Raw genomic sequence first — 27,748 nt, 5'->3', positions numbered from 1 at the left:
GGGGCTGGGGCAGGACATACCTGTGGCTCACCTCCACTGCGGGCATCTGAGCAGAGCAGCACCCAGCGCTTCACCACCCTTCCTAGGAGTCAGGCAGGCTGGTGTCTCTGCAGGGGTGAAACGCAGCAGTACCGACAGCAAACTTCCAAAAGGGAGTAATGTCACAAATGCTGTTGGGCTTTTTTGAGGAAGGAAGGTGCAGAGTATTCCCCGGGCTGAAATCATGAACCCAAATTGCTGTGATGCCCTCACGTGCCCGCATGCAGCCTGAAATAGCCCCCAGTACTGGAAGGGCTGGAGTAAACTGCTCCCCCGAGGAGCCCTTCACCGCGGGGTGACCTCACCGTGGTGATACGCGAGGGCTGTGGTCCTCCAGTCCTCCCACTGCGCTGGGGCTGGTTGCCTTCCCCTGCCAGGGCACGGCGAGTTTGGGCACTGCGGCTTGTGCCTGGGGTCTCATTAACTACCCCCAGGCAAACCTCAAAGCGTGCCGGTATCACCAGCACCGCTCCGATTTTCTCCCTGGCCCACACAATCTCTTCTCCCCATCCGATGAACAAGGAATCCCCGATTCCAGCTCAGTGTGCCTCCCAGCTACATGAAAGAGCGGTGCCGTGGGGAGCCAGAGCTCTTTGCACCCCAAGTGAAGGCCCAGTGTGCTGAACACCAACCGCTGAGCTTTCAACACCAGCATTACTATGGGCTCTGGTTGGTGTTTTGTCATTCAGACTTACGGCCACAATCATCAAGACCCACAGACATCAAAAATGAAGTGATCTCCCTGATAAACCAAGCTGTACGCTCATTAATTCACTGCCTGTTCCTTCCCAATTAACAGTTTACTTTACTAGCAATTTTTCCCCCCTCCCTTATAAATGATTTTATAAGGAAAATTGCAAAAGGAATTGCAAAAGTTCACATTGTCTGCCTGGCTGTTGTGCCAAAAGTGGTCGGGTTTCTGCCCAAGCTGCGGTGCCGCACTTGCAGAATTAGCTTCTCCCCAGATCTGCGGGTCAACGTGCTAATGACAGACTGCTCCAAACGGCTTCACGTTTGATTTCCCAGCTCCGCCAGTACGGCCTTAAGCTGTGCCTCTCTTCTGTGGGACTGTCCCGCTCCATTGCAGCGATGAGAGTCGGAAAGGTTTTCCAAGATCCATCTTTACATGTAACATCCGCCTCGTTTGGATGCTCCCAGCACCGGGTTAAACCTTGCTGCTCGCGTTCTCCAGGACGCGGTTGTCCTGGTCTGCCCTGGAGCTTCGTAACTCTGTCCATAGGAAGCTGACTGACCAGCCCTCCTCGCCTGCTTTGTCGGTGTATTTGTGCTTTGTTACGCCCTCCCGGCGCTGGCCGCAGAACCCAACACGTCCAGCAGAAAACCGCGGCAGCTCTGGAAGCGCTCGGCTCCGGCGGCAGAGCCCGCGGGAGGGAGAGCTCCGCCAGCCCTTTCCCCTGAGTTTTGTGAAAAGGATCGATTTTTTGGTGCCAGCGATTTTTATGGTTGTTTAGGTGTTGGTCACAGTTAGATCGCGGACACAAGTGACAGCACGCTCGTCCCGCTCGCGTAAGGACCGGTGGTGGGGCGCATGCAGCCGCACATCCAGTCCTGCGAGAGCGAGGCGTTTTTGGGAGACCCTCTCCCCCACAACGAAGGGCCGAGCAGGGCTCTTTCTCCAGTCCCCTTCTCCCCCTCAGCGGGGTCGGGCCCGCTCGTGTCCCCGCAGCAGCGCCCGCACCGGCACCTCCCAGCGCTGGCCGGGCCCTGGTCCCGGGGATCCCCGGCCGCTGGGGTCACGGCAGCGCGGCGGTGCCGGGGTTCGGGCCCAGTCCCGCCCTCCCCCGCCCGGCGCGGCCCCTCACAGCCCGTGAGGCGGGAAAGGGGAGGCGGGAAGCGGGCACGAGCGGCCCCTTTAAGCCCTGCCCCCCCGCTCGCGCGCTCCCCTGTTGGCGGCACAAAGCTTCCCGCGAACGTGACGTCACCGCCCGCGCCTCCCTCCTCCGCCCCCTCCCGCTCCCGAGCCCCGCGCGCGGCGGCCCCCACCTCGCCTCCCCTTCCCCACGTGACCTCGCGCCGCGCCGCCCGCCGATTGGGCGACCCGACGACGTAGTAGGAGCGACGCGTCGGCGGCGCGGGGCGCCATTGGCCGAGCGGCGACGGGTGGGAGGTGGCGCGGCGCCCCGCCCCTCTCCTTTCCCCTCCCCGGGTGTGCGCGAGGCGGCGGCGCGTGGCAGCGGCTCCCGCTGGCGGGCTCCGAGGGGCGAGCGCGGGCGGCGGCGGCGACCCCGGCCCGGCCCGGCCCCGCCATGACCGACTTCAAGCTGGGGATCGTGCGGCTCGGCCGGGTGGCCGGCAAGGTGAGCGCGCCGCGGCGGCGGCGGCGGCCTTGAGGGCGCCGGGGGGGGCGCGGCCGGGCGCTGCGGGCCGAGCTCGGCCGCGCCGGGGGGAGCGGGGGGGCGGCGGCGAGGCCGGGGGCCGGGGGGGCGGCGGCGAGGCCGGGGGCCGGGCGGGCGCGGTGCTGAGGGGCCGGGGGCCGGGCGGGCGCGGTGCTGAGGGGCCGCGTCGCCGCCGTGGCCGGGGGCGGGAGGCGCGGGCAGCCCGGCCGGTGCCGGCGGGAGCGGAGGGCCGGGCCGGGCCGGGCCGGGCGGCGCTGACGGGCGCGGTGTGTTTCAGACCAAGTACACGCTGATCGACGAGCAGGACATCCCGCTGGTGGAGAGCTACTCCTTCGAGGTGAGGGCCGCGGCCCGGGCCCCTTCCCCCGCCGGTGCCCCCACCAGCCCCGGTTCCCCCCGGTGCCGCCTCTCGCCGGCTCCGTCCCGCGGCTGCTGCCCGCGCCCCGCCGCCTCAGCCGCTTCGCCTCGCTGCTTTCGTGCCTCGCCGTTCCGAATCTCCTTCCCTGGGCCCCCCGACCGGCCCTCAGCGCCCCCCGGGTCCCTTTGCCGCCGGCTGCCGGGCCCGCGGTGCCTGTGGGGGCTTCGCCGTGGGCCGGTCTGGGGGGCGGAGGTAACTGCGATCTGCTGCTGAGGGCTTGGTTTTTTTTTTTTCCTTCTGTGTGACACGCTTAAATAAAACTGCTGATGGAAGCGCTCTGCCCCACAACTTTCTGGCTTGGGGGGAAAAAAAGTTTGAAATTATCAAAATACCAATGTGAATGCTTTCAAGCAAGAAAAGTTTGGGTTTTTTTTATTTTAAACGAGCATTAGTTTTAAACAAATTAATTTATTAGATAGCTTTTTGTTTTCAGCTTTCTGATTGTATACTTTTTGAGAGCTGATAACTTGTCTCACCTTATTTGGTTTGGCAAACTTTAAAATTTTTCACTCTGCACAGAGTCTTGGATGAAAAAAAACTTCTTTTATTGTAACTTACTGCAAGACTGGGAAAAAATGTTTTCTTTTAACATCCCGTGAAACAGGGGAAGTGGATGCTACCAAGGCTTTGAAAGGGAAAGAATTCTTGATTACAAAATGTAAAAGTACAGCTTTTTTTTGAACAGGGACTCTCTTTTGCCTTGTGCCTGTAATGCAGCGGAAACTTGTACTTCAGAGCTGCTGGTACAAGTGGTGTGGCAGTGCCGCTACCAAAAATCGCCTTGTTTGCCCCCTCCTCCTCAGGCACAGCTCGCTGTAAGTGCGTTCCACCGCTGAGAGTGGTAACATACAACCAGGATCCTAAATTTATCTAGTCCTCAGTGCGGTTTGTGAGCATTAGCACCAGCACAAATTTATGGAGCAGAGTGGAGAAAAGAGGGCAGGACCTCTCCTCTCACTAGCAACCCCTAATTAGATTGGTGTAAAGCAACACGGAAAACAAAGCCTTGGTGGCTTGCTGATGCCTGTACAGAAAATCTGCGCCAGAGCAGAGAATGGATCCTGGCCCTACAGGCTCACAACTGGATTGTCGCCGCTCTTTGTCCGAGCGGGACTCCTGCTGTGCACAGCCTCTTTTCTTCCCTTTCCCATCTTCATAAACTACAATGGCAGAGCTGGTTGGTTCCGCTGGGGCTTTGAAACGACGCCAATTCCATTAAGGTCAAGTGACCTCTAGGAGACAAGTGTTAAATGTTGGGTCCTTCCCACATCCCAGTGGAGCATGCGCTCCGCTGCTTGCTGTTGGATGTTCTCACAGCCTTTCCCTTTTCTCTAGGCTCGGATGGAGGTAGATGCTGATGGAAATGGTGCTAAAATATTTGCTTACGCGTTCGACAAAAATCGTGGAAGGGGATCCGGCCGTCTTCTGCATGAGCTGCTTTGGTAGGTGTCATAGGGAGAGCTAAATACTTTAAGGGTTCACTACGGTGGAGTTTGCCGTTGCCAGCTTGTGTGATGTTTATTTCCTTGCCTGTAGTGTTGTAAGTCTTCTCAGGAGGCTTGCAGCTGCGCTCAGTTGGAAACCAGCACAGGGGGTGCCCATAGATCTTACTGTGGTTTGGTTTTGCACTGGGCCTTCAAACAGCTGAGTCTCTGTAAAAACGTTCTTCCCAGGGAAAACAGCGCTGGGTGAGTATTATTCAATTAGAAACTGTTTAAACCTGAGAAATGCTGCTAGAACTTCAGTTCAGGGTGGAAGAGCAGGGAACTGGCTTCATTTAGTAGGTGAAGATTAGCCTTTTGAGGGTGGGTTGGTTTTTTTCTTTTTATCCTGTGATAGCCAGGTACATCACTGGCACCAGTGAGAATTGGCAGAGCACTGGAGAGGTCTGATAACTTAAAACTTCGGGGTTTTTGTTTGGCCTTCTGGAAAGCTGCCTGAAGTGATGCTGATGATGCTTCATACCAGCTGCTACGTCTTATTTTCCATATTCTAGTAATCATTGCTTGATATCCTTCGTAGCTGCCAGTTTAGATTCAGAGGCCACCTTTCTCGCTGGTGAGAGATTAGCTCATCCAGTGAGCTAATGCATTGCTCTTTCTAGATACGTTCAGAGTTTGTAGAGAAAACAGGGTGTGCTAAAGAGAACTCTTACTTCTTTTTAAAGCCTTTTTTGAGAAACTAAGCATGATTTCTATTAAGTCCCATAAACAATACGTAGAAGTGGCAGTGCCCAAGATACAGCTGTGCTTTCTTTATTGTTCCAGGTTACTTTTTATTCCTGAAACTTACCTCTCTGCAAGAGGAGAGAGACAGGAAGAATATCAGGGACTATTATTATTTACAATCTGCTCATTAAATATGGATTTTAACCTGCGTCTGTTAATGTTTAATCTTGTTGCACATGTAACTCTGAAAATTGTTACAAAGCTGGCTACAGTATGTGGAGTAAATCACTGTCGGCTACTAACTGTCACCCTCATACTGTAATAATTGTCGGCTGTAAGTAGTACCAAACAGCACCTTAAAATTATTTTAGCTGACAGTTGAAGGCTGTGTAGGTGATGACAGTCTGGCTGTTTGCTTATTATTCTGGTTTGTTTTATTTAAATTAGGAAATAATTATAACGTATTCAGTTAAGTAGTTACAATTGTGTCACTCTAGTGTGCACTGGTGTTAAAAAAAAAAAAATCAGAGATTGTGTGTGTAATAGGGAATTTTGAAAGTCACAAAGGCGAGGTGTAAGCTGTCAGGGAAGCAGAGCTGCAGTTCTGAAGTTGCAAAGTCAAATTCTTTGACCAGAAATTAGAAAATTTTTCAGCTGTTCCTGTTCATCCAGTTTGAACCCTTTGAGGGTGTATGTTTTGCTGTGATCTTTAGTTACAAGCAAACACAATGCCGAAGGTTTTGGAGCCTTTGAAAGACAGGAGAGATGGGCAGCAGCAGGCATTACTCTCTCCAGTGCCAGCCTTACTTCTTGGGTAAATTAAAAGCAACGAACTCTAATCACTGCAGATATAGGAGTGTGATGTAACTGTTCTCCCCCAAACATACCCCAAAAAATCAGCTCACTCTGGAGAAACTAGCCTGATTGTGTGCTCTGGTTTAAGATGATGTGAGTAGGCATGTGTTGGATACCACTGCAAGTAAAGCCGATTTTTACATATTCTACTTTTTTTTTTTTTTTTTTTTTCCCCCCCTTGGATTTTGCTAAGCAGGTATCATTGCTCACATGGTACGGTCCTCAAAATAGGAAGCTGGTAGCTACCAAAGTTGAACAATGACAGGGACCTTCTCCTGCTCTTCCCCCAAAGCCCTGCTGACCTCTGCGGAGAGTGGCCTGCAGTACGAAATGGGAACCAAGATCTGAAAAATACCCAGGTTTGCTGCAGGCATTCTTTCAGGAAGAACTTCCTGCAGCCTCTCTTGTGCTGGCTGTGCTTTCAGGATGGACTGCTGGCCCTCCAAAGCAGGATTTGAGTGTCTCTGGCTAGGGGCCTGCAGAACAAGTCTGTCATCTTCTTGCTGTTTCCTACGTAGAAATCCCAGCTCGCAGTATTTTGGCTGGGGGTAGTGATGTTCCCTGGAGAGCAGCAGCATCAGGAGATTAGTCACAGTATCACTGACTGCGTGTTCAAAAATATGTCTAAGACCTGAGCTGGATTTTTTTTTTTCAGAGCACTTACCATCATACTTCTCAGTTATGGTTCCCGGTGACTTGAATTGCTGTTGTCTGTACTTGGCACTTCATCAGTTCTTAACTTAGCTGCTGAAATACGAAAAGAGCAGTATCCAGTTAGTTCTCTGAAAAGTTTTGGTTTAACTGTTTTGCCTGGCATCTTGTAGGAGCTCAGGCATGCTGGGGGGGGTAGAACCTACGGCTCCACAGAAGAGTTGGCTGAGACCGTTCCTTCTTTGGCCCCTTGTGCAAGGGACAAGGCGGGTTCTTCCATGAGCTGTCCTCCACCGCGCACTTCAGATTACCTTCTGGAGATGGTCCATGCTGCACACTCTTGAAGTGTAGGTCTAGGGAGAGGAGCAGTGTGTGCTTGTGCATTGAAAGGTTGCTTGATTATGTATAGAGAAAAGGGACCGCCCTGCATTTGCTGGTGCTAATTCTGGCATCTCAATCAAGTGGTATTGTGTTAACACTTTCACCCGTCATCAGCGTGGCCCAATTTCTACTTTTACTTTCGCCTTTGCCACGTGAGGTCATAGAAGAACTGACAGCAACAGAGATGAATGTGGTTTTACACAAAGCAAGGGAGACAGGCTCGCTGCGGTAGTGGATTTTGTCAGTATTTGCTCGTGGGAAGTTGTGGGTGGAGATCCAGACTTCGTAGGAGCAGTGGTAGGTATGTGCCACTCTGCTGTGATTTGCTGATGGCATGAACAATCTTTTGTAATCCTCTCCCCAACTCCAACCTTTCTTAAGCTCTCGTTATCTAATCCATTTCAAAAATATTTCTTAACTTGGTCTTAGACTCCCCTCCTCCCTTCCCCCCCTGCACACTTCGCTTTTGCTCTGAACTTCTGTCTCCTCCTCCCGGATTCCTCGTTCATATCTATCCCATCTCTCTTGCTGGCGCTCTGTCCTAGTCACAGTCTCAGAACCTTAACTCCTTCCCTGTCTCCGTATCTGACTGATGCTCACCTTCGTCTGTTTGGATCCCTGTGCCTCCTGGGTTCCCACTTGTAGCCCTCAGGATTCCCGATTTCCTTTGCCAGACCCTCTGGTAGCCTTTGACAACTCAAAAATAGCTTTTCCTCCTTTACAGCATTTCAGCACACTCCTTTCCATAGTTTGTTTGCTTTTCTGTAGTGGTTTTTTTTTTTTCTTTTTTTTCCCAAAAGAAGGATTTAATTCCTTTTACCTTCAAAAGGGAGAGCTTCTCCCTGTTCTGTGGAGGCCCAGAAGACCGCCTGGCAGGAGGCTCCGTGCTCTGTCGTCGTGCAGGGCTGCCGTTACAAGAGGAATTGCTTTGCCTGTGAGCTGGAGCACGGGCTGTGCGTGGGTGCTGCGTGCAGCCTCTCCAGGGGAATTTTGCTCATTAAATTCTAGGAGGTTTGGGGGCATCTGTGAATTGCAAGTGTTTTTTCTTCACCCGAGGTATAGAATTTGACCACATCTGGGTGGATTTTGACAAAGAAAACAAAATACTTCATTTTTCATTGTCAGTCACATTGAAACGAATTTCCCTGTTCTGAGGGATAATGCTAGAGCTTGGTAAAGGGGAAAAATAAGTGGGAATTTTTTAGCTTGGGCAAGTCTTATGTCTTCAAAACTGGATGAAACGTTCAGTAACTAGCGAGCAGGAAGCAACATCCAGACCAGACGTTGGTAAAGTGATAAGTTGAATAGCCTCCTAGAAGGAAATGCTGGGTAACCCTCCGACAGCGCAGTCAGTTTTACATCGTCCTTCTTGGTTGCTGCCAGGATGTTCTCTCTGTGCTGTGAAATTAATTGTGGCATAGCAAACGTACCGAGAGGCAGCTTCTGTCCGAGCCTTGCGTTCCAGGTGGGATGGGGATTCCTGCCATAAATGATACAGAAACTCGTCCAGGCGTAAGATTGCTTGGCAGTGAACTTGATGCTTCATGAAACAGAAAGAAGAGATGAAAAGAAGGTGGAAAGGGAAATGAAAACTGTTAGAAGGCAACAGGGGAGAATCGCAATAGGAGCTAATGCGCAGCCATCCTCCTTGCTAATAGTCCTGCTTCGGTTTTGAGCAAGTTCCGGAGATGTCTCTTGGTCAGTTGTGGAGTCGCTGCAGGCTTTGTGTGTTACGCACAATTAGTCTGAAAAGCATTGGCTTACTTGGTGGTGAAACCTTTGTCCTGTACTTGTTAAGAGACATTTCTTCATAAATAACAAACTGTGACTCCACACCAGGGCCAAACTTGCATAAATGGGTCTGATGGAATTTCCTATTAAAATAATAAAACAGTATTGGCTCCTTTCAAGTCTGCTCTGTGGTACACAGTAATTACACAGATGCTCCTACAGTAACTGGAGTGGTAGCCTCTGGAACTTTCTTTGCAATATCCTTACAATTAGAATATACCATGATTGTCGTTCGATTCAACTCCTCTAGAATGGAAATAACCTGCTGGAACAAGTCTCTTTCTTCTGGGGGTTAACCTGAAGTCACCACTGTAGTCTGTTGGCAACGCAAGTTTTACTGCGACTGTTTCGGTGACACCAGGCAGCAGGCTAGAATGCAGCTATCTTGTGGAATTAGTAAGATACTTTGCTTTTTAGCTATGGAGTCTCGTTCATCACTGACCTTCAAGTTGTTTTTGTCTCCTCCAGGGAGAGACACCGGGGAGGGATTGCTCCTGGATTTCAGGTGGTACATCTGAATTCAGTGACAGTGGACAACCGCCTGGACAATCTGCGCCTCGTTCCTTGGGGGTGGAAACCCAAAGCTGAAGAAATCTCTAGTAAACAAAGGTACGTCAATATTTGGCAGGAGGTTGCCATCCAAAAACTTGAAAATACCTTAAATCGTTGTATCTCCTTCCTTCAGTGATTTTCATCTTGGCAGAGCCTTTTTTATTTGACCTTGGGCTTCTTGCACATCAATATACGTCCTAGCTTCCTCAGCTGGGGAATGCAGTTAGTGCTCACTGTTCGCGCTAGCTGTGAAGCGACCATCTACGCCCATGGTGTTATTATGTAGAGGTCCTCCCAGATGTTGTCACCGCAGTAAAACAGTAAGCCTGCACTCTCTTCCATGTGAGTGATGGCACCTGGGCACGCTGAATTCAGTCTGCAGATTTTACTGGCTTGTGGCTCTCATCCTCTGGCACCAAAATTCTAACAAAACCTGTAGAAGCCAGCAGCTGCAAAATGCTTACACTTGTAATGGTGTATTTGAGTTGAAAACACGAGTCCTGGGACCAGCTTCCATCGCCTTTCACTAGCAGGCTGTGGGAGCTCCCTACGTGCCGTGTCGCACTAATGTTACTCAAAGCACATCGAACTCTTAACGTCAGGATGGATTTGGTTCATCTGTGACGTAATGTAACGCAGGCGTGTTTGTGTTTGGTGGGAGACCGTAGATTTAACATCACACTAGACACTTCTCTTGAAACACTTGCAGCACCCATAAGGTAGGGGATGTTCAGAGCTTGTCAAACTGATTTTGAAGAGACGTAGTAAATGGCAGTGGTGCTCCAGTAATGCTCCCACTGATTCTGGGAGTTCAAGAACAAGAAACAGACTTCAAGCCAGTTACGCAGAAATAATTCTGCTTTGATGTAACTGTTTCTTGATAGATATTTTTTAACTTTTTTTCATTTAGGATAAAATAACCATAAAAAGATCCAATATATGAAGAGTATGTGCAGATTGAGGCTCAACAGGCTAAATACAACGTTAACTCTACTTACTTTAATAAATTTGGAATCAATTTCCCTGTATGCTTATTATGAATTTATGGACCAAATTAGTTTGTTTTTTTTTTTTTTTTTTTTACAGGGAACAAAGTCTGTATTGGCTGGCAATCCAACAGCTTCCTACAGATCCTATAGAAGAGCAGTTTCCTGTACTGAATGTAACACGCTATTACAACGCTAACGGGGATGTTGTGGAGGAGGAGGAGAACTCATGCACATATTACGAATGTCACTACCCCCCGTGCACAATGATTGAAAAACAGGTGTGTTTGAAAGAAAGCATGTAATGACTCGGGGTGCCGTGTGTGTCCAGGGATTTGTTCCTTGAAATGTAAAGCTTTACACGTGCCATTCAGTTGCTAAAAGCTCAGATTTTCTTTGGCTTGAATCTTCAGACTCTACGTTGATTTTCAGTTTGAGATAATGTAGGTTTGAATTGGAGCAGTAAACGACCTTGTGGTTCACTGGGAGGAGTTTGATTTCCGCAGGGTGTACGAAAAGACAGGTGGAAGCGTTCCTCTAGGGACCCAGCGCTGGAATGAGCAAACAGCTGTGTAAGACAGGAGAAAGCATTGTACAGGGTTTTGGGCAGTAGTGGAATAAAAAAAAATACTGTGCTTGACCTTTCATGAGAAAAGGGTGAATTTGAGTGACTTTTATTCAGGGGAGAACTGGGAGGAAAGGTTGTTCCAGTTCTTTGCTGTAGATAGATGGAACGAAGCAACGTACGTAGTCAGAGAATGAGTGTCCAAGGGCTGTGCCTCTTTGTCAGACAGAATAAGAAGGGCTTTTCTTGTGATAACGAATGCTGAGTGGGCTAAAATCATTGTGTTCCACCTTCTTCCTCGGGGAAGGCAAGGTTTGCAAAAATGGTCTTAAATGCCCTCTGTTTGAAAAAGAGTGAGCTTTACCTTTTATTTGGGTCTGTGTGTGAAAGCTTCCTGGATAACTAAGCTCGGCAATGGCTGAGCTTGTGCAGCCCTCCTAGTCATTTCTGAATGTAAGATGTTTGGAGTTCAAAACAGAACTTAAATTGGCAAAACAGTAGCAGTGTGAGAACAAATGTGAAGTGCTCAAATATTTTGTCTATTAGGCCATAATATGACTCTGCAAGAGCAACTGCAAAATCAAACGAATGCAATTACTTCAAAAGCTATTGCTGCTCTGACACTTCTGGTGGGATGTTCATATTTGTGATGGGTGCAAGAGACTTGATCATAAACCTCCTTGGGAAATGATGCAGGGGTGCTCCTTGGCACCGAGCAGGCTCACTAACGCTGTCTTGTGTTCTTTCTAGTTACGTGAATTCAACATTTGCGGCCGGTGCCAGGTAGCGAGGTACTGTGGGTCCCAATGCCAGCAAAAGGACTGGCCTGCTCACAAGAAACATTGTCGGGAGAAGAAACGAACCTTCCAGCAAGAGCTCGGACCAGAACGATGACCGGGTGGCGCAGGCCTCTTAGCAGCAGGATTCCTTCTCGAAGGCATTGGACTCTTGCTTTTGCACAGTAATGACAGACTGCTTATTGAAGCCAGAGACACTGAAGAAGAAAAAACCCTGTGATGCTTGAGCAGAATGGCTGACTGGACTAAGCCAGCTCTGACTGGTGCTGTGGAAAGGGATTGGGTCTGCCCTTCCAGTATTACATTCTCAAGCAAAAAGACTACTGTGGAGGCTCCAGGCAGGAAGCTTCTCGTTATTTATATGTTAATATGTTTGTAAACTCATGTACAGTTTTTGTTAGAAATTCTTGATAGGACTCATTAACTGTAATGTTCAGATGAGAACATGTTGTTGGCCTAAAAGTTTGGAAAAAAAAAAAGTCATGTAGCAAAAGCTTTTCCTCCCATGTGGCTGTGGCTAGAAGTGTCTGTGGCTGTGCCGAGGCCAGGAGGCAGGCTCCGACATCAGCAGTACTCTGGAGAACTCTGCATGGAAGTTATATTAAAAAAAAAAAAAAAAAAAAAAGAGCGGGGGGTGGGGTGGCAAACAAAGTAAAGGTTGGAATGAATCATTGTCTACTCTCTAGTTTTCTCCCGTTCCCTTCCAGCTGCTTTCAGAGCACAGTCACACTTGGACGTCAGAAATACCTACTCAGTAGGAACCAGCGCGCCAGGAGCTGGAGCGGAGCGCAGGGGACCATCTGGGATCTGTGCGTACAGGCAAGCTAGAGCATGTGCTGCCTCAGCGGAGGGCTGCTGGAGACCGTGCTTTGAGCAACCAGTATTTTTAGAAAGCTGAACTGGCGAAAGCTTTCTGTTCTGAAACCTTTGTGAATAAAGTAGTGGTAGGGAATCTCAGGTAGTCAGCTGTGTGTGGCTGCGCTTGCCCTTGTGGCTTCCCTGTAAGCATAGCAAATGCTATAGTGATGTGCAGATATGTTTACATTCTCTAATATTTGGTAATTTGAATTATTTATTCATTTTTTAAAAGGTGCCATGAATCCAAGAATCATTTTTTGATTTTTAAGTAGCAATGAGTAAAATAATATGGGAGGAGGATTTGACTTGCAGAGTACATGCTTGTTTTTCTTTTCAGACATTCTGTCATGTATAATCTGAAAGTTGTTTTTCATTGTAATTTTTGCCTTAGAAATATAAAGAATATCAACTGAGTTTCCCGAAGAACTCGGTGGATAATTTAGTGCCAGGTGTAAGTCTTACTCCACAGCAGAATGAGCTGCGGAATGCTTAGTGCAGAGCCTTTCTCCGAGTGCTTAGTGAAATAGGTATTTAAATATTTTTTGTAAAAGCCATTAAGAATTTAATTTTTCAGTCAGGATTCACTTTGCCACTTCATGTTGCAATGCTGGTCTTGCTTGTATTCAATTTGTTAGAAAAATCAAACTGCTGTGGACTTCCAATACTGTATTACGTTTCTAATATCTGCGCAGGAAGTTCTTTAATATTTGGGTGGGTTTTCATATTTTGGCTTTAAGCATCTTGGGAAACAACAAAGAACTTGTGAAGCTTCCTGCTGGAAGTTCACTTGGTAGGCACATTGTCAAGTGTCAACTCTTCATTCCTGGTTATACTGTAACTTTTCTGTGAGGCAGCCTGAAATGCCCTGAAGTGCAAAGAAGTCAAGCAGGACCTAATCAAATTTTCCTGTGGTGGATGATATTATTTTTTGAAGGAAACAGTTAGTTGCTTTAAATGAACTGTGCAGTTTTTGATTAATATAAAATGGGACATAAGGAATTTATATATTTTTTTTTTTTAAATTCAAGGTAATCCACTGAAAAGGGCAGAAGTATTGGCTTTTTTTTTTCTTTTTAAAAGGCTGCTATTGTCATGGCAGTTGTCCATTGTATTACCAGTAGCCATGGTTAGCAAACTGAAGTGCAGTGTTAGAGCGTTTACACTTCTGCAGGACTGAGCAGGGAAAAGTCCTAATGGTTGTAATGGTGCTGCAGTGAGGTAGATTCCTCTTGAGCAGCAGATGAAGGAGGGCGAGACTCGAGCTAGAGAGTCTGCAAAAAGAGGACAGGTGGGTGCTCACTGATCCCAGTGAGTGGGGAGGGGAGGGGAGAAAGGGGTGAAGCGGGCGGGAGGGAAGATGCCCCTAGGTTAGGGGTCTGTTAGACTGTCACCGAATGAAAAGTGACGAGTTGCTCAAACATCCTGAAAGGGCTTGGTGAAATATCCTTGGCTCCGTACGGCCCTTGTGCCAGAGGAGGGAGGTGGCTACATGGATGCTGACTCTTGGAAAGGTCCTGGGGACTGCATTAAGCATGTCACTGCCTGCAGAACAGTTTTTCCTGATGGGTGTGGGAAGTTGTGTGATCAACGATTCTGGCAGATCTTTAACTTACAGAGACCTTCCCTTTTCGTAAGGTGTGTCAGAAAGGAACCAGTTACACTTGAACATGGCAGCTCTGCTTCATATAGCCTGTGTGTTTTTTCAGAGCAGGAAGCTCTCATAAAGGACCTCTTTTCCCCTCTTAAAGAAACCAGGCTGGCATGGATATCCTCCTATGGGCAAGTATTTAAAAAGCACAGAGTTAGAGTATGCGGTCACTTGGAGCAAGCCTGTACAGTACTGGTAAGTGAACTGACTTTTCAAGGACTTAGCTTGATGGAGATGCTCTCCATCTAAGATGTTTCCTGCAGGGAGGAAAAAACCTGCATCTGTGTCTTATGCCTTGGTTCTCTGAAGTACTCTACACATCCTTGACTCACCTGTGGACCAAAACAAGGCTTAATGAGTCAGGTTTCCTAGATGGGAACATCTGTTTGGAAGAGGAGCTCCAAAAGTCTTCTGGGGGAGAAGACTTGCTGGGCTATGAAGAGTCTGGAGAGAGAGAGAGAATGAGTGCAGTGGGTTAGGATCAGGGCATTCTGCACCTCCACAGCCTGTTGTACAGCCATCTGTTTCTAAGCTGTTGTTCCTGTCGAGCTGCTTGAGGATCTGCTGATCCGTGTGCTTTTGGGAGACGGAATTTGGCTGTTCGGGCCAGTGCAGTCCTGCTGGCGTGGCCTTGCCGCCAGCCGTGCTGCTGTGTCTTTGTGTACAAATGTGGCACCCTGTGCAGCTGATCGGGGCGGCCAGGCCTGAAAGGGTTCCTGCTGGTGGGTCACACTGCTTGGTCTTAAATGTCTGGTGTGAGCCAGTTCCAGGAGGACCTCATGGGCTTCCAGAACCTTTAGGAGAGTCTGGAGAAAGATTTCCGGCACAGTTGCAAAGTGGCAAATCCAGCCCATCAGTAGCCTGCAGAGTTACTGGTGCTGGCTGTACCAGAGGGATGCACACACCGTGTAAACACACCCCGAAATGCTGATGCTTCCGCCCCTAGGTACTCCTCCATATCAAAGCAGCGTGGTGTTACCAATCCCAAACATTCAAAAGTCACAGTTCAGACTGATAAACATCATGGCTGGCTTAGGGAACACAAAATCTGGAATAACGTATTGCAGGGCTCAGCGTTTATCTTCTGGTATTTGAGCCTTTAATACACCCAAAGGATTATACTTCCAGCTTTTCCTCTGTGCTGGTGGAGATTTAATTTTAAATGAAACTGGTGAAGGTAAAAGGGGCAGCCAAAAGACTTGAACGCTTGCAGGTGGCATGCAGGCAGTGTACACGAAGACTGCTTTAGAGCCAGGAGCAAATGTTTGCCACCTATCAAAACAGAATTGAGAGGGGACAAAAGGAGGCTGGTGTGATTAAGCAGCAGAGTATGGGATGATCACAGAGTAAGAAGAAATCCTTTATAAACTGAATGTGTGCCCAAATGTAAAAGGTGGAAAATAAGATTTAGCAGGTGAAATGAAGCAGAAAAAAAGCCAAACCAAAACAAAACCCCATGAAGGAAAAAAATAACCACAAAACCGCACCAAATAATGCAAAGGAAAATGGAACATGAAGAACATTCAAGTTGTAAAACTTGCAGAAATACTTTTGAAGAAATCAGGAGCAGGGAGAACGCCAGATTCAGTAGATGTGGTGCGCAGTAAAGGGAAGGCCTGACCTGAAGATAAAGTCCCAGTGGAAAACAAAAGTGAATTGTTTGCATATGTGTTTGCTGCGAAAGAGCTGGTGGGGTTCACGCAGGAGTACTTCCATACGGAGAGCTCAACAGAGAATCTCTTTAAAACTGAAGTGTTTTTAGGGGAGACTGAAGTTCAGGTGAAACGAGCAGCAACAAGTTGCTGGGACCAGACAGTGCCACCTACGAGCTCTAAGGGAGCTCACGGATGAATAAGCCGAGCTACCAGCAGGGATGGTAACCTCTTTCGCGGTACCCACAGCGCTTGTGACAACAGCTTCTGAAATCAGCTGATTTCAGCTGCAATCAGTTTGCAGATGTGGCAAACTACAGCCGGGTGAACATAGCACTTGCACGTAGCAAATTCATAGATGCTGTGATGCAGCATCATGGCTAAATGCTGGGGAGGAGTCAACACAGGTTTTGTACAGGGAAGCAGTGCTTCAAAACTCCATTGGACTTGTTTTGATGGCATCAGCAAGCAGGGAATAAAGGGGATTGGGTTGGTATAGTCTGCCTCCAAAATGCACTTGATCAGGGCTTTGCTCAAGGCACTTAAAGAAAAAAGCTGCTATGGGAAAGGTCATCACGTGGACAAACACCTGTTCAATAGACAGGAAAGGAAGAGTTAAAGGGTGGGTGGAAGTCAACAGCTTGATGCCCAATATATTAAAAAATAATTGTGAAAAAGTGATGAGTCAGGAAGGTGATGACATCCACTGACGACGTTATTCAGTGTAATAATAATATAATAAAGGCTGAGTGAAGAATTGCAGAAGGATCTTATGAGACCCATTGGTAGATGAAATTAAATGTCAATAAATTTAATGTTTCTCAGGGGAAAACATGAAAAGACAAGCCCTTAGCTGACCTTTCACTCAGCAATGAGACCTTTGGGTTGTGAAACTCAGTCCTGCAGAAATTTCTGCTTGGGGAACGGCAGCAAACCAGGCTCGAGGAACGGACGGGAGAGCAGAGACCAGCACCACAGCATGAATTGGCTGTGTGCTGCATCCTGAGCATGCGGGTCTCGCCCTCCATCTCTGAAAGGCCTGCGAGGAAAGCGGAGAGGGTCAGCGCAGGGAGCACGATTCCTCTGGGGTCCAGAACAGCTTCTGCGAAGGCACAGCTACGTCAACCACCTCTCTGGAAGAGAGAGGAGTGACAGGGATATGAGGAAGGTCTTTGAGAGGGGCAGGGTGCTGAGGGAACACCGATGCTGATTTTGTCTCTAAGGAGCAGCCGCTCTGAGCAGCAGTCCTTCACCGAGCACCTGTCGGAGCTGCAGACCCCTTTCCGCAGGATGGGGTGGTGCCTTTGGAAACAGCCTGGACGAGCTCATGGCAAAAAGCCTGGTCCGAGGGCCGTCAGGGACGAAGCTCAGCACGTCCCCGAGCCGCCTGTGCCAACAAGGCCGCCTTGGGCCCCCGGGCGCGGCGGGGCCTGGCTCGGGCTAGGGCAGCACCGCCCGCGGAGGCCCCGCCGAGCCGGGCCCGCCCCGCGCCGCCCCTGACCGGGAAGCAGACGGGCGGGTGTTCCGCTGCGCGGCGGCGGGGCCTCCCCGGCGCCGTCCCGCTGCCGCCGCCCCGCGCAGCATGAGCCCGCCCTGACATGGCGGCGCCGTGCCGGACGCGGACGCTGCAGGTGGTGGACACGGAGTTCAGCGCCGACGCGGTGGAGTGGTGCCCGGTGGAGGGCTGGCACAGCATCCTGGCCTGCGGCACCTACCACCTCCGCCCGCCCGCCGCGGTGAGCCCGGCCCCGCAACCGGGGCTCGCTTCCGCTCCCGGCCGCCTCAGCCACCGCGCCCGGGCTCGGCGGGGCTTTCCCGCCCCTCGCGGGCCGCCTCAGCGGCGCCTGGGGTGCCCCCCGGCCGCCCCGGCCCTGCTCCCGGCGCTGGGCCCGGCACTGCCGCCCCGGCGGGCCGCGCGTTGTCCCAGCTGGGCTGGCTTGAGGCGGCCGCAGCGTGTGGGGCTGGGCGGGCCCCGCCGGCGAGCGCGGCTGGCTCTGGGGGCGCGGTGGCGGCTGTCGCCCCTCAAGGGAGGCGCTGGGAAGTGGGAGCCCTCTGCCCTGCTCCTGCCGGCTGCTCCCTGCACGATCCCGAGCGGGGAGGGGTCTGCGGGAGGTGGGAACGCTGCTGAGCCTACGCTTTTCTTTCCAATTTTTGATGTAGACTGACTCCCGAGGAAGCAATGGGGCCTGTGACCGGACCGGGCGCCTCTACCTGTATCACTACAACGAGGAGCAGCCTTACATCCCGCTGACCGAAATCCAGAGGATTGACACGGCTGCCATCCTAGACATCAAATGGTAATGCTGGCCCGCGGAGGCTTGGAGCTCGCAGCAGCGTCCTCTGCCCCTCTGGGGTCCTGGTTTGGCTGTTGGTGTGGCAGCAACGGTAATATTTACGAACTAATGTGCCCCTGGCTTCTTGGAGGGAAGTAGTCTCTATTTTGGTTCGGTGAGCAAAGGCTGCTCGTTTCTGTTACGCTTTGCTTATTTATGAGCAGCTGGTCAGTGACTGTGGACCTCTTTCGTTTATATAGTAATATATAGTAGATTTCTCCTATATATAATGGTCTCCACGCAGGTTTGTGAGAACTTGAGGAGCTTTAGATTTTCTTCATGAGATTTGTTTGGTCAAGTATCCTCTCCTCGTGCATCCTGGAATAAAAGTTATGACTTTGCTCTCCTCCTTCAAGAGATGTGGACATTCAAGGCTTGTTTAACTTGACCTTTTAGGTGCCACGTTCCTGTTGCAGAACATCCCATGGTTGGCATTGCAAACTCGACAGGCGCTGTGGAGTTTTGCCACCTGACTGGAAGCGAGGTAAGTGGCTGTAACGCCTGCTGCTGTTGAAGCTGTGTTTAACCCAGATTTAATACATCTCTGGATTTATTAGCAGTGTTCAGACTTGTAGGAAAGCTGTATGGTTTCCATGGCTTCCTTGGTATGCTTGGGTTTATAAACACCGCTTCTTTTGTCTTCTGATAATGTTTCTCATAAATCCCATGAATTTGTTTGTGGCATAAGAGAGACCAGCTGGGTTCTACCCACCTGCAGAGTGTGAGAGGCATGAGGGAAGGAGAAGCAAGCCCAGGAAAACTGTCACTTGAGAGTATGGGCTAAACGGTAAACACAGCAGAAAGTGCAAAGTTGTTAAAAACAGAGAGGAATTTTGGAGAGGGATGTCTTTCAGTTGGTGGGAGAAGGGAGTGATCAAGAGCCACTCCCACAGAGCGAAGAAAGCGGAAGCCAGACTATAAGGGAATTCAGCAGTCAGGTCATCACTTCTGCGCTTCACAACTCACTGACAGGAAGCAAAGTTTAAGGGGGATTTGGTGGGAGATGGGAAGTGGAAGGGTGAGGAACCTGTGTGTGCGTGTTTGCCCTTCAGCTGGTACTAAGCAGCCGTGCTGTGGGACAGGTCATCTCTTCTTTAGAGCGGGACGCTAATATGCTCTGGAAAACACCTGCCGTAGGTGTCGTACAAGTGGTGTTGTGTAACTGTCTTCCCAGTCTTAACCTGTTCCTTTTCTTTCCAGTAGAAGAACAGCTGCATGTTGGAGCCATGCTTCAGGGTTGATCTCGGTGCGCAGCGCCTGGCCTTGTCTTTAGACTGGTCCACAGGACGAGAGCAATGGTGAGGATGGGAGATGAAGGCTGGTGTTGGAGGCTGCTGTGTATGTGACAGCTTTAGGCATAACTTGAGGATTTGATGAATGAACCTTTGGTGGCTTTTTGTGAAGTAGCTTGACTTTCTTGGTCCTAGCTTTCTCCCTGCAGCTTCTCTAGAAGTTACTGTTTCCAGAGGAAGGGTAGAACAAAGGAAAAAGAACACATGGCCACTGTAACAGAGACTAAACCAACAACAAATGTGAGGTTATGCTGTGGTGGCGGGTGAGCCAGGGACCTGTCTTCTGTTACCGTCGCTAAAAGGAAAGGCCAGAATGGGGTGCAGATGGATCCACTGGTTCCAACTCTGCTCTTACAATGGCTGAAACTTCAGTCTGAAGTTCTGCTTAAGAGCTGCTAAAATAGCACGTGTAGAAGGTCAAACGTGGGTTAGTGAGAAATGGGAGAGAATTCGTTTGGAAGTGGCTCCTTCCTCTCTCAAATGCTCGTACATTTGATTTCAGAAATGGCATCACTGCATGAAATAACACGAATTAGCTGTACCCTGAGAGAGGCAGGGTATATGTTTCCTGTAAAAGTTCAGTGCGAAACAGAGAGTGGTGCCTTCGGTGTGAGGCTGGAAACTGAGGGGATCAGGCAGTCAGGTGCTTAATGCTGCACGGCAAATATTTAATAGCTTTTGCTAATTAAAGCTGTTTCAGTGCATGCTGTTTAACGACTAAGTAGAATTACCAGTTATACTTTCTTCTTCCATACTTCCTTTCTTCCCCTTGTCTCTGCCCTTCAAGATAAATTATTGTTGCCATGATGAAAGGTCCCTGTAAAGCCTGTTTCTGTTGTCAGTTGAGATGCGGATAACCCCTTCTAGAAGCAGAGTGTGCAGCCTTCGCATCCCTGTAGGAAGAGGGTGACCTCATATCTCCTGTGTGGGAATTTGGGAGATTCAGTATGGTTTAGTAACTAGCATACAGTGAGAATGGAGATAATGATAATGGAGAGAAGCCCTGAGCCACCTCGTCAGTACCGACAGTTGCATGGTAGCAAGGTACCTAATTCATGTCAGGAAAAGTCAGAAAATCTGTGCACCCTGAGCTGCAAAACTTTTGTGAGTGCTCCAATAACATTGTGTCCAGAAACTGCAACTGTACTGTGCCACAGGAAGAGAGCAGGAGAGGTCAGGGTCAGCCAGTGCTTCAGGTGTGCGTGACAGCAGGGAAATCAAACACTTCTTCATTCTCCAGAAGAGGGAAGAGACTCCGAGAGGTCCTTGTCAGTCTGACTCGGAGGGAAAAATAATCCCTCTTCACAGGGAATTTGTTTATGGATGTAATATCAAGCACGCGGGAAGTCAAGTTACGCATCTAGGAGAAACAGACACAGGGCTGGTTTGCTTTCCCTCACTGAGCGTGAGCACTTGCTGCCCTGTGAAATCGGGGAGTGGGATCACTGAAGTAGATGATTTTAAGGTGGGATGGGCTGAAGCTAAGAAGGACTGTGTAAATGTGTGCATTCCTTCCACTGCACTACCGGTTTCTGTCAATGCTTAGTTGAATCAAACATATATAGTATTATGTTCGTTATCTGTCCAGACTTAGGCTGCTATTTTTTACTCCAACAGCTTCTTAGGACACAGGTTTCAGTAATCTCTAATGTTTTCTCTCTATTCCCCTGTAGTGGATGTCCTTTGAGAGTGATCAGCAGTGATTCAGAGGGGAAGCTGAATCTCTTCTCCATAGATGAGTCCGCTCCTTCTGTGCATGTCCTGAACCAGTGGGAAGCTCACAAATTTGAGGCCTGGATTGCTGCTTTTAATTACTGGGACACCGATATTGTGTATTCAGGTCTGTAAGGGCTGGGAATCTCATTTGGGGGTGTTGGGGAGGGGGCATCTGGTTTAGGGACGTGTGTTCCTTGGGATTTTACTTTCCAGGGTTGTGTGTGCTGCTGGCATCACACCTTTTGTAGGAGTCGAGGCCTCTGCTAGGGGTGAAAGGCTTCTTGAGCGTGGGAAGTGGTTGGAGTTAATTAGGAGGAGCTGTGCCTTTTAAACTGCTTTGACTGGCTATTGCCAAAATATACGTTAATCTCTTGTGTGCGAAAGAGAGCTAGAGAGCTTCTGGAGTCCAGTCTTTCTATCTTCTAACTATTTTTTTTTGCTAAGCAAAGTGAGGGTATTGCTAATGTGTGTCTCTTCTGTGGTGACGAGTTCTGACAGCCTCAAATGGTGTTTGGTGTGTGTGTTAAATGCTGTGAGACCCTAGGGCTGAAAGGCATCAGCTGGGTGTTGCCTTGGTGCCCTGGTTGTGTGGACGGGGCTCAGGGTGACGGAGGTTGGTCCTTGTGCAGGAGGCGATGACAGCCTGCTGAAGGGCTGGGACACCAGGTGCAGCCCGGAGATTCCCGTCTTCACCAGCAGGAGGTAAGCCAGCCGCGTCTGCAGCGGGACCCTAAACCTGTCGCGCGTGAACATACGGTGCTACTGTGTCCCTTCCCCGCCCACAGAATTCAGAGACACGCGGTGACAGTGGGGTCCCGTTTCTGCCTCCCGTGGGAAATGGAGACATCTGTTAGGATTTCTCCTCAGGACAACTTCAGGTTCAAAATCTCTTCTCCATGTCCTTCAACATAATAAACCAACAGCTCCCTTCCACACATGAAGATGGTGGTAGCTTCTTTCTAAAAGAAGAGTCCTGATTTACGCTTTTATTTTGAGAATTTTTGTGTGTGTTAAATTTGGATATCTTAGTATGGAATGTTTTTTAGAAAATATTTTGTTCACCACTGTTGTAGTTCAGCCCTGACCAGCTACCACCTTAGGCGCCCCCTCACTAACAAAACCACGACAACCACTGTTCACTCATTTGAAGTAATCTCTTTTTTTTTTTTTTTTTTCTGGTGCCATAACATATCTTTTACAATATTATTACAACAATATACACAACTCTCAGTGAAACTTATATATAACCTTAAAATACATTGGGGATTATTGCTATGGCAATATTGGTGTCGGGAGTAAAGTCTCCTGGGAATGGAATTGTGCTTCTTACAGGCTGGGAACAGCAGTTTATGGTGCAACTGTTACTAGAAAATACTTGTGCTGAGAGATGGTGTGAGCAGAAGCTTTGCCTTGGAGAGGCTGTTGGACTCTGTAGGTGGAACTCTGCCTGTGTATTTCATTGGATTGAAACTGGAGTTCACCTTGCTCTCCTTTCTTGAGACACCTCAGTGCAGTAATGTGGACCTAAAATCCTTGAAATTCAAGGAATAACCCCTTCTCAGGTTGTACATTGCTGCCTCTTCCCTCTGCTGTATGTTTCTCTCTTGCAGACATTCGATGGGTGTGTGCAGCATTCAGTGCAGTCCCCACCGGGAGAATCTTCTTGCTACTGGCAGGTAAATCCCTTCTGTGACCAGCCGCCTCTGTTATCCTGAACGCGCTACTGCGTGATCTCTTCAGACGTTCAGTGTGGTGAAGAGCACGTGATCTTTCCTAATTTGCTTTTGTACTCGTTGCAGCAGCTTTGCTGCTTTTCTGGATATTTATTTGTGATGTGTCTCCAGCTATGACGAGCACGTGCTGTTGTGGGACACCAGGAACATGAAGCAGCCGCTGGCAGACACCCACGTTGAAGGTGGAGTTTGGAGGCTGAAGTGGCACCCAACCTGTGATTTTGTGCTGTTAGCAGCCTGCATGCAGAGTGGATTCAAGATCCTTGACTGCCGCGGAAGCATGGGTGAGTGTTCAGTGGAACAGAGATGCTCTTGCGCTGCTCTCCTTTCCTGCCTCCAGGTTATGGGGTGAACTCCAGCTCTGAGCTTACTAGAAAGATCCAGATGTTGTTAACAGCAATAGATTTTTTTAATCCAACTTGAGCAAACGAGAGCTTACTAGAAAGATCTAGATGTTGTTAATAGCAATAGATTTTTAATCCAACTTGAGAAAACTCCTCTGGCTTTCCCAGACCTATTCTCACTCTTGGCCTGATCGGTTGTGCAAAGGCGCCGTCATTAGTCATGCGTAAATCTCCCATAACATCTTCTAGTGGGAAGAAAGCCTGTTTGTTGTGGTGTGAAGGCGTTACCCGTTGACATGCCTATTCCGGTTTGTATTCATATTGATGGTTCAGAGAGGTTCTTCTGAAGGCAGACGATGCTTTACTGTCAGCAGAAGTTCCTGACCTGCTGTTAATTGGTTATTGCCTCAGAAAGGAAGTGCTCTGCAGCCTGGTTGATCTAGAATAACATGAGTAAGCCCTCCATGTGAATCAGAAGGTATTTACATGATTAAAAGCTGTTAGCATTTACATTACAAATACAATCTTGCATAAAATAGTTGCCTTCCTGGGTTTCTCCAGGCCTTGGCCAGATCCACGGCTTGCAGAATGAGATTAACATTTCTGCTGTGTAGGGAAGGGAAGAACTTGATGTCCACGTAATGTCAAAGTCAAATGCTGAGAGCTCGTGGGAAGAGCACATCTGCAATCCGTTAATAACCAGAACCTGGTCTGGCTATCTTACCAGTTGTATTTATGGCTCAGTGGGGGGATCACTGCGTGATCTGTCTTGTCTTTTTTGAGCCTTTTTAGTATTTTGAATAATGATGCGTGTTAATGCATGTTAAATCTTCTCCTATCTGCTCACTGAACCAGCAAACATCAAAGCTAATGAGAGGTGGCTGAAAAACTGCCAGGAGAGGCAGAACCTCATTTCCCCTAGAATGCTTAACTCTTGTGAAGAAGGCCATAACCAGAGAACTCCTCCTGTAGGACACAGCCAATACTGGAATGGCTTCTGAGCAATCTGCAACAGACCATTTCACAACTCGATTTCTGCTCATTTATCTTTTTTTTTTTTTTAATTATTTTTTTAAAGCGGAAAACACGGAGGAATGTGTCATCCTGTCGTCCTATGTCTTGCACAATTCCTTGGCCTACGGGGCTGACTGGTCAAGGCTGTGTCCGAGGGATTCCTTGACTGCACCTCAGGACTCTGCTGCTGCGTGCCACTCCTCGGAGGAACTTGTTGGAAGATCAGAGGAAGGAGACGAGAGACTGAATTTGCAGGTCCAAAACCTGAAGATAATTTATGAGTCTCCTACAGCTACTTTTGATGTAATATTGGATGAGGAGAGTGAAGGCCCCGCCTTGCCCCTCAAAGCAGAGGCGGGTCCTAAGCTGTCCGGGGACCCTGACCTGGTTAGGGCCCCTGATTTAAAGGGGAGTTTAGATTTGGCTGGGAGTCCCGACCAGGGGGGAGATCCCGAGTCAGCCAGTGGTTCTGACCCGGCAGCTAAGAGACCCAACGGAATGGGCCTGGAGAGAAGCAGTGATTCAGCCAGGTCTCTAGACAGTCCGAAAAAAACGAGCATTGTAGCAACTTGTTCTTTCTATGACAATATCCTCCATGTCTGGAAGTGGGAGATGAGCCTGGTGACCCCTTCGGAGACGCCAGGTACTGCATCTCCGTCTGAAAGAGCAGCTGAAAGTCTGCACTGACCAGTCCCAAGGGAGAGGGGTAGGAAAATTCCTGTACTGAGAGCGACGGCTGGGCTTACGCTCCCTCTAATTTCTGTTGGGCTTTTCCAGTTTTATTGTCGAGCTTGTGAGCCTTTTAAGGCTGATAATGATGGAATTACTGTTTTATTTTCAGCACTGAGGAAAGCCTTTGCTCTGAGGAGTGTGGTCAGGCACAGACACGTCTATTTAGTTTTCCCTTAATGTCCTAGGTCAAAGTCGGACAGCCTCCCCCGCAAAGGCTTGTTTGTACCCTATATTTGAATCCCTTCAAGGCTCGGCTGCATTTGTACGATTGGTCTGTTAGGCCCGTTCTCCTCCTACCATCACAAACCAAATTTGTCTGCGCTGCTACGTGTGCAGACAAACACGGGATGTGATCAGAGGTTTTCCTGAATGTCCCGGAAAAGCCCAAGAGTAGGCTCAGCTGTGTGCTCTGTACAGTAGTATGAACCTTGGGAAGATGCTCAAAGACAGTCCAGATCCTGGCAGTGCAACGTGCTCGTAGCGATCTTTAGTAGAGAGAACTTCTTTGTTAGAAGGAAATCCAGACTGACCGGTATGACAGACAGCAGTTCAGCGACGGGAAGCTTTGTTAGGAGCAGGGCTTTTCTTGGAAGGATTCGTGTGTATCTGCAGTCTGATTTTACGTCGGGCTCATCGCCTGGATGCAGAGTGACTTTATCGCTCTCCAAGCTAAGCACAGCCTGGTTTAGCATAATTCTGTAGTGAGCCCCGCCAGGTTTTAGTGCCACACTTAACCACCCCGCCACAGCCTCTCGGTATCAAACTCATCTTTTCTGCTCTCCACAGTGAGACAAACATTTTGGTCCAAAGTCAAGATCTTTCAGTTTTTTAAAGGTGAACAGCTTTAAGATCAAAACCTCCAAAAAGTACAAGCAATGTTTCATGACGTCTTTTAAGTTCAAAATAAGTAAGTACAGAAACCAAAATCTTAACAACATTGCCCTAACTACCTCCGGGAATGGCTGCAGAATTTCTCATGGTTGCTCCATTAGCTTTCTTTTTTCACTGTGAAATATCAGCAAAACACCGTTTCTGGAACACTGTCTCTATTATCTTCCTAGAAACAAAAAACCAGCTTAAACTAGGTAAGTAACTTCTAGCTTGCATGGTTTCTCTTTGAGGGTCCTAAAGAATCAGTTGTTTGGGGGGAAAGAAACACCAGCAACAGGTATCTGTCTGTAACAGCGCTGCCTCTAAACCCAGGTACAGCAGATCAGCATTTTACTGCTTTGAAACCCCTTTTTCAAGGGTGAATGTGTATTTTAGAAAACAGTCTTGAGCACTGTTACATGAAGATTCATATTAGTATTGTGAACAAGAGCTTTTGTTTAAAAAAACACCCTATTTTTGGATGTTTCTAAAATAAAATCAATATAAGTGATTTATCTTTCTGGGTCGTTTTGATTTTCAAGTCCGTCACACACCTTCTGCCTGTCCTGTGATGGTGCAGTCTCTTTCAGGGCATTTATAGATTCACAGAAGGGTTAGAGTTGGAAGGGACCTTCAAAGCCCACCCAGCCCAACCCCCCTGCCAGGAGCAGGGACATCTCCAACCACATCAGGTTGCTCAGAGCCCCGGCCAACCTGGCCTGGAATGTTTCCAGGGATGGGGCATCCACCGCCTCTCTGGGCAACCTGGGACAGTGCTCCACCACCCTCAGTGTAAAAAATTTTTTCCTAATGTCCAATCTAAATCTGCCTCCCTCTATTTTAAAGCCACGACCCCTCGTCCTGTCACACCAGGCCCTGCTGAACAGTCTCTCCCCACCTTCCCTGCAGCCCCCTTTGGGCACTGGGAGGCCGCTCTCAGGTCTCCCCAGAGCCTCCTCTTCTCCAGGCTGAACAGCCCCAGCTCTCTCAGCCCGGCCTCACAGCAGAGCTGCTCCAGCCCTCTCAGCATCTGCGTGGCCTCCTCTGGACCCTCTCCAACAGCTCCACGTCCTTCTGATGTTGGGGGCTCCAGAGCTGGATGCAGAGCTGCAGGTGGGGTCTCACCAGGGCAGAGCAGAGGGGCAGAATCCGCTCCCTCGCCCTGCTGCCACGCTTCTCCTGATGAAACCCAGGATGCGGTGTTCAGTGTTCTTTGGGAGCCAGAGCAGACAATCCAGTTTCCTCACGCCTCTGAGAACAGCAAGGGTGTATCCCTGTAGCACCATGGCTTTTGACTATGACTCTGTCTTAAAAGGTTGTAATGCGATTTTATTGCCGCGTGAGATTAAGAGGAAGCAGCCTGAGGTTAGTGAAGCTGGAGTGGTGTCACAGAACGTGACTGGACTGGGACACTTGATTTATGCATTACGTTAGTCCTTGCTTTGCCCCGCGAAGTGAGGAGTCTCCTTTTACAATGTGCCTTCGCGTGGGGAAGGCAAGGCAAGCGACTTGTTCAAGACCAAGCTGGTATTGGCATCAAAGGGCACAGGATCTCCAGCCTTGCGTCTGCACGTCCTCCGCCCCCCTGCACAGGGCTGTCCTTTCTAGAAACCCAGAGTGGAGCCTAAGAAAGTGACACCTCAAAGGAAGGGATGAAGCACCAGCTCCGCCAACAGCGACAGCTGAAGGCAGAAAACAACCACTGCCGTATAACCATTATGCTCACGGGCTGAAACGTAAGTGAAAAATGCAGGTCAGGCTTAATCAGCTGGAAAAGTGCACCTTCCCTCACCATGGATGTGATTGTGGAAGTGTGCTAACAGCTTCACTTGCTGTTATTTGGGGCTGCAGCACTAAGAAGTGGAAGGCAGTGCAGTGTCCCCTCCCCTCATCACAGCCCTATCTGGCCCTCAACTTATGTAAGTTTTTAAACAACACTTCAAACTGTCAGTCTTCCTTGACTGGATGCTCCTAGAGAACACAGTGAACATGCTTC

General features: G+C 49.1%; 2 protein-coding genes across 3 annotated transcripts; both read left to right on the top strand.

Annotated features, from left to right (window-relative positions):
* Positions 1-2,236: 2,236 nt before the first annotated feature.
* ZMYND19 (zinc finger MYND-type containing 19) lies at positions 2,237-12,228 on the top strand. 2 transcript variants are annotated; one of them, XM_086763773.1, is made up of 6 exons: positions 2,237-2,357; positions 2,674-2,733; positions 4,150-4,256; positions 9,129-9,269; positions 10,299-10,479; positions 11,514-12,228. In XM_086763773.1, the coding sequence occupies exons 1-6, from the start codon at positions 2,307-2,309 to the stop codon at positions 11,655-11,657; spliced, it is 684 nt and encodes a 227-aa protein (XP_086619899.1). In that variant the 5' UTR covers positions 2,237-2,306; the 3' UTR covers positions 11,658-12,228. The 2 variants fall into 2 exon arrangements, with proteins under 2 accessions (XP_086619899.1, XP_086619900.1); XM_086763774.1 differs by lacking the exon at positions 2,674-2,733 and having other exon boundaries at positions 2,290-2,357.
* A 5,030-nt stretch (positions 12,229-17,258) lies between these two features.
* Positions 17,259-26,263, top strand: DPH7 (diphthamide biosynthesis 7). Its single transcript, XM_086763972.1, has 9 exons — positions 17,259-17,454; positions 17,879-18,015; positions 18,448-18,535; positions 19,255-19,349; positions 21,017-21,183; positions 21,689-21,761; positions 22,670-22,735; positions 22,904-23,076; positions 24,215-26,263. Exons 1-9 carry the CDS (start codon positions 17,317-17,319, stop codon positions 24,835-24,837), a joined length of 1,560 nt encoding a protein of 519 aa, XP_086620098.1. The 5' UTR covers positions 17,259-17,316; the 3' UTR covers positions 24,838-26,263.
* The last annotated feature ends 1,485 nt before the right edge of the window (positions 26,264-27,748 follow it).

This window comes from Chlamydotis macqueenii, chromosome 20 (genome assembly GCF_036417535.1).
Source record: "Chlamydotis macqueenii isolate bChlMac1 chromosome 20, bChlMac1.mat, whole genome shotgun sequence".
Classification (NCBI taxonomy): domain Eukaryota; kingdom Metazoa; phylum Chordata; class Aves; order Otidiformes; family Otididae; genus Chlamydotis; species Chlamydotis macqueenii.
The sequence above is the reverse complement of the archived record's forward strand: the minus strand, read 5'-3'. Positions and strand labels throughout refer to the sequence as shown.